Source organism: Heloderma suspectum, chromosome 1 (genome assembly GCF_057233095.1).
Source record: "Heloderma suspectum isolate Gila_16-S chromosome 1, 16-S_ref, whole genome shotgun sequence".
NCBI lineage: Eukaryota > Metazoa > Chordata > Lepidosauria > Squamata > Helodermatidae > Heloderma > Heloderma suspectum.
This window is the reverse complement of record NC_139458.1, coordinates 240,943,332-240,949,641: the sequence shown is the minus strand read 5'-3', so window position 1 is coordinate 240,949,641 and position 6,310 is coordinate 240,943,332. Positions and strand designations below refer to the sequence as shown.

The 6,310-nt window shown below is 42.5% G+C and overlaps 1 protein-coding gene across 1 annotated transcript in view; it reads left to right on the top strand.

Moving 5' to 3' along the window:
• The first annotated feature begins 2,702 nt into the window (after nucleotides 1–2,702).
• Nucleotides 2,703–6,310, top strand: part of MEP1A (meprin A subunit alpha) — a 69,049-nt gene continuing 65,441 nt past the window's right edge. Inside the window, exons 1-3 of the mRNA XM_084821729.1 lie at nucleotides 2,703–3,143; nucleotides 3,224–3,248; nucleotides 3,364–3,411. Coding sequence (XP_084677855.1) covers nucleotides 3,075–3,143; nucleotides 3,224–3,248; nucleotides 3,364–3,411 — 142 coding nt within the window. The 5' untranslated portion in view covers nucleotides 2,703–3,074. The remainder of the gene's footprint in view (nucleotides 3,144–3,223; nucleotides 3,249–3,363; nucleotides 3,412–6,310) is intronic.

Here is a 6,310-nt window from a genome sequence, read left to right as displayed (position 1 = left end):
AGAATAGACTGTGTGTCCAGATTTAATCTAAGAGGCATATAAGGAAATGAACGTTTTCTTCAAAATATGGCCAGTTCTTCATGGGGCTCTCTTCATCATCAATTGGCAAATGCAGATATAATCTCACTTCCATGGCAATGCTTAGGATCATCCCATACCTATTTCAGCTCACCTACACAACTTGGGACGGGGTCATCTAGAGTTTTCTAACTGAGTTTATATTCAGAGCATAACTCTGACAATTTGTGCAGCTGTGGCCATATTTGAGTTACTTGCCTGTCAGGCTGGAGAAGATTAATTGCTTGTATGTAACACCTCATCCACCATAGATGTGACACAGGCACTCCATGTGGTGGCCTGTGCATGCAGAAGGCTGATTTGCATCATTCTCTCTCTCTCTCTCTCTCTCTCTCTCTCTCACACACACACACACACACACACACACACAGAGCCCCTCAAAAAAGGGGGAAAATAACTCAAATGAATCTTCTATGGGGATAGTCCATGTCATACACTAGATGCAATCAGAGACTTTCCTCCTTTCATAAAAAATATATTTGGTTTCCAAATGAAAATACTAATTGTTTTTTTGATTTTCAAGAATTTTGAAATGAAAATTGTAGATCACAAGCTGAATATGAGCCAACAATGTGATATGGCTGCAAAAAAGGCAAATGCTATTTTGGGCTGCATTAATAGAAGCATCGCTTCCAAATCATGTGAAGTATTAGTTCCCCTCTACTCAGCACTGGTTAGGCCTCACCTGGAGTACTGTGTCCAGTTCTGGGCACCACACTTTAAGAAGGATGCAGACAAACTGGAGAGGGTTCAGAGGAGGGCAACAAAGATGATCAGGGGACTGGAAACAAAGCCCTATGAAGAGAGACTGAAAGAACTGGGCATGTTTCACCTTGAGAAGAGGAGACTGAGGGGAGATAGGATAGCGCTCTTCAAATACTTGAAAGGTTGTCACAGAGAGGAAGGCCAGGGTCGATCATCCCAGAGTACAGGACACGGAAGAATGGGCTCAAATTACAGGAAACCAGATTCCGGCTGACCATCAGGAAAAACTTCCTGACTGTTAGAGCAACAGGGCGATGGAACGAATTACCTAGAGAGGTGGTGGGCTCTCCCACATTGGAGGCATTCAAGGCTGGACAGCCATCTGTCAGGGATGCTCTGACTTGGATTCCTGCACTGAGCATGGGGTTGGACTCGATGGTCTTATAGGTGCCTTCTAACCCTACTATTCTATGATTCTATGAAAGTTAAAATGCACCAAAACATTTTGGATCCAGATTAAGGCATGGGTAACTGGGCTGGTAGAAGAGGGCTTTTCTGCCTTCTCCGCCCCCCCTCCCCCCGAAGCCCTTTCAGCCTCTTGAAAATGCTACAAAGAGGGTCAGGGGACCCAGCTGAAGGGCATGTCATCAGGCAGAGGCACCTTCCATGCCCGGAGAGCTTCTGTTCATGGAAGTCAGATCCTGGATCTAACCCATTATGTTTATTTCTGCTCCATCTAAGTTTATTTCTGCCTCTGTGTTAGCAACTATTGGCCCAGAGATAACTTGTAAGACTCATGTGACTGGCAGATGCTGCTTCTCCCATTTATAGTGATGCAGTGGTGAGAAGTCATTGTTATAACCGTCTCTGTATCATGCACTTCACAACAAAACCACCTGTCAAGGCTAATAACCATGGGTAACTCACTCTTCTTTCATTGCACTGTTGGCACCTATTCATGAAGATTCATCAGGCATAGTGTGAATTTGTTTTCTTTTTCATTCTCCACAGCTTCAGACCCATTGTTATGAAGGGTAACATTTAAGTGGAACACACAGCAAGGCTGTTAAGAAATGTATGAAAATGTCTGCCAAACATAATTTAGGTATGAAGTGCTATGAAGTAGGGTGGCCACTTATGAATTGCCAAAAAAGAGGAATCGGATACCAGAAAGGTGGACTAAAGAGGACACCAATCTGCATAAAATGTGCATATGCTAATTTATATGTATAGATGCTAATTTAGAAATAATTATTATAACTTAAATAGAAATATATCTCTGCATGGTGTGGAAGACAGTGACCAGGTGACCTGTGTGCCTGCTGTCCAGGTTCTGTTAATGGGCAACTTCAAGGCCCAGCTTTTCCTTCTGATGGTTTTTTATCTTTGAACCAGAGTTGGACTGGACAGACCTTCAAACAGAGGATGCTTTCAAAGCAGAAGACAGTCCTCTGGGAGCCCTTCCAACCGAGAACTATCTTCTGTAAAAGAGGACACCTGGCCACCCTAAAGATCTTTCAGAATTAAACTGGGCATAACAGGGAAGGTCTGTTCTAGGAGTCTGAAGGCTTCCAGCAATGGTCCTTCAGAGGCCCCTATGATGATCACTGCCACTCCAGGTGAGGCCTAGGCCCTTGAAGAGGTGTCATGGCAATACAGCCTTATAGATGTGCTGTTGACTTCTTGTGCTGCAATATAATTATGTCAGCAAGAATCCTAACAAAGGTACAATGGACCGTTGGGTGACCCGTGAGGCAATTGTCAGTGATGTGTCCTATGCCTGCTTTCGACCAACTGTAACTTCATCTCAACGTCATATAGAAGACTTCTCTCCCACTTCCTTATTTGCTTCTGTGAACTCACCGTTAATTATTAATGAACAGGATGGCTTTACTTAGAGTCTTCCTTCCTGTATACTCATATAAAGACTCACTTCTATAAAATAGGTGTTTATTCATTTGTTTTGTGGAAAGACAGGCATATAGCAGCAATGTTTCTGCTAACCTTTTCAACATAAATTCAAACTGTGAAGTACATCTGCTTTCAGCACACCTCAAGCTGATCCTGCAAAAACAGGACAGAGAACCATAAAAGTTGCAGGTTCTTCACTGAGATGTTTTTGCATGTGGACTTAAGCCAACGGTACTGAAATGCCATTGAGTGGCAATTGACTGCTCATAATTTTGGCAATGCCTAATAGCTGGGGGTGGGGTAAAAGCTCCAAGTCTTACTGAAGTGTTCCTGCAAACGATAAGAGATTAGAAGGTCTGTTTCTTCCAACCACTTCAGCCATGGTGTCTAGTACAGCCTTCCAGTTCTTCAGCTTCACAATGCTTCTTCCACATTGCACCTCATTTTCAGTAAGTCTCAAATAAAGTGACAACTTCAGTTTGTCTTTCTGTGACTGCCAAGCAAAATAATTATTTTCCTTCTTTTTTAGGTCACGTACCTACCAGAGAAAGATGGTAAGAGCTCATTAAATCTCTCCTGACCAAGCATTTATCATTTCCCCCTTCTTTGGGAGTTGAGAGTTAAGAACCACTGTATAGAAAGATTAATATTATTCTCTGCATTGATTAGATGCTGATGCTGGTGAACTAAGAGAAGATATCCCAGAAATAAATTCAGGTGGGTTGCATTGAGAAAATTAATGCAGGATGATCTCACCCCCCCCCCACACGCACCCATCCTTTATTTTTAAATTGTTATAAAGAAAAGAAAAGAGAAGAATCCCATTCCTCGAATCTCTACCAACACTTTTGGCACTTCGCCCAGTGACCTTTCAGATATGCCATTCTTTGTCTTTGATGGAAAGAACATGGTATGTTTAAGATGCCTTGTGTAATAAGTTGGTGAGGTGGGTTGATGTGTCCAGGAGACTGAAATAACATTTAGTCTAAAGACTCCAAGAGAAATATTCTCAAAAGAATTCAAAAAGTTCATCTAATATTTTGTTCTGTATATAATAATCAGCAATGGGTGAATTCCCTTCAGCTCCCTCATTTTCTCACAAGCTTTCCTGGAGAATGCTTTTAAAAAGGTATTTGTCAACAAAAGGGGGGGGGGACACAAACTAGTAAAGTGCTCCCTTTCCCTGCCATTTGCTATTCCTCTTTCTCAGGCAAGAAACCCACTTACTCTTGAAAAGGAGGGGTGGGGACCCGTGGTGAAGAGAGTTACACAGAAGAAGCTTTGCTGGCTTATCCTAAATTAGGGTGCTTCCAGATTCAACTTGGAAGGCTACAAATCCCATGCTCCCCTACAGAAATTATGCTTGTGTCCATGCTCAGAAATGTTATTTTTTTGGAATAGAAATATTAGTGTCATTTTGTCAAAATTTAGTCTTATAAAGGGTAAAAAGCCCCTCTAATTTTAATATGAGAAATCCTCTTTTTGCATTTTTCGGTAGAGGATTTGTTTCATTTTTATATTTCTGAATTTTGTGCAGAGTAATGTACACACTATACACATTTTGGTTTCTTTTGTTCATTTGTGCCTTTCCCAGCAACACCACCACTGCCACATTACTGATGCACATCTGTGCATTGATTTAAAAACTCTGCCCCCCAAAAGTCTAGATATTAGGGCATGCACAACTTTGGTTCCGGATCCAAATTCCAAACCAAAGCAAGGTGATTTGGGCCGAATCAGATCTGGATCCAGATCCAGATTGGTCTGAAGCAGGTTGGATCGATCCGAATCACTTCAGATCGCTTTGGACCAGGGGCATTGTTAGGGGAGGCACCTGGGCACAGGCCCCAGATCTTTTTGAGCTGTGCCCTGCATCTTTTGAGCTGTCCTAATTGCCATTTTTTTTTACATTTTCCCATTGATCTGCATTGGAAAACAAAAATGGCCGTAACATTTTTTGTTTGTAAGATAAATACATGACATTTGGAGGCATGGTAGCCCCCATGGACCTGATTGAATATGCCAAAGTTCAGGCAGTTAGGTCCAGTGACTTTTGTGCTAGTCACAGGTAAAATTTGCTATTTTCAAGAAAATCTGTCAAAGCAAAGAGCTATAATTTCTTTGTGCTTCCACATACATGCATGGAATTTGGGGACCTGGCAGCCCCCATATAGCTGACTGACCCTGCCAAAGTTCAGACAGTTAGGCCTAGTGGCTTTTGTGCTAGCCACAGGTAAAAATTGCTATTTTCAAGAAAATGTGTCAAAGCGAAGAGCTATAATTTATTTGTGCTTCCACATAAGTGTATGAAATTTGGAAATCTGGCAGCCCCCATGGAGCTGATGGACCCTGCCAAATTTCAGGCAGTTATGTCCAGTGATATTTGTGCAAGTCACAGGTAAAATTTGCTTTTTCCAAGAAAAACTGTCAAAGTAAAGAGCTATAATTTTTTTTGTGCTTCCACATAAATTCATGGAATTTGGGGACCTGGCAGGCCCTATGGAACTGACTGAACCTACCAAATTTCAGACAGTCAGGTCCAGTGGCTTTTGCACTAGCCATGTGTAAAGTTTCCCTTTCTCAAAGTCTACAAAAGTAAAAACTATCAGGTCACCCAGGGGCGTAGAGATCCTAATCAGAAGGTGTTTAAGGCGACCGTTAGGAGGTCACTATCCCTAATCTCTGGTGTAGATTTTTCTTGAGGTGCACAAAACCTGTCTCCTCCTACTTTTCTTTTCTGCTCTTACATGTCCACTGTTGGGAGCTCACCTGCAATGGAATTTTGAAGAGGGAGAAGGAAGGGAAGAAAGAGCTCCATGTGAAGTACTGGTATTTCACACAGCACCTGATTTTACTGACCCAAAGTGGAACCTTTGGTTTCTGCAGAAGTTTAGTAGCTTCAGTACAGCAAAGGATCCAATCAGCCTCCACAAACTTCTTTCGCCCCCTCCACTTTAATTTATCCTAAATAGCTGTAGGACTCAAATTATTCCAAAAGGAGGGTTAGGACTATGTGGCATCATGAGCAAGGAACTGCTAAGGCTTTTAAACAGGTTCTACAGTTTTTAAAAAGCTAGAAAAAGCCCTCCGCCACCTCACCTCATAAAGTGAATTTAAATACGTGCAATCCTTGCAAACCCTGCACAGCCTCCTAAATTTCTTTGAAGTACTACCTCGCTGCAAGGAGCCACTTGGCTTAGGGAGTTCTCTCTACCCCCCACCCCGCGCACATTTCCAGTCACCGTTCTTCTTTTCTTCTTCCCTCCTCTATCCTGTCCTTCCTTCCTTCCTTCCTTCCTTCCTTCCTTCCTTCCTTCCTCTTCTTTATTTCACCCAGAGCATATCTTGGGGAATTCTTAAAGAGAATTCTCTTCGGCAGGCAAGAGAAGTTCTGAACTGTATTTGACTTTATACAAACAGGCAAGAGGGTTGGTTTTTCTCCTTCTCCTCCCTCAATCAAGTCTTTGAGAAGAGTGGGTTCACATGGTTGCAGAGAAACAAACCTGGGGCTGTTTTGTTTGTCAGTTCCATCATCCAGCAATAGGAAGGGCTGCAGCTCAGTAGCAGAGCGCATGCTTGGCATGCAGGAGGTCCCAGGTTCAATCACCAGCATCTC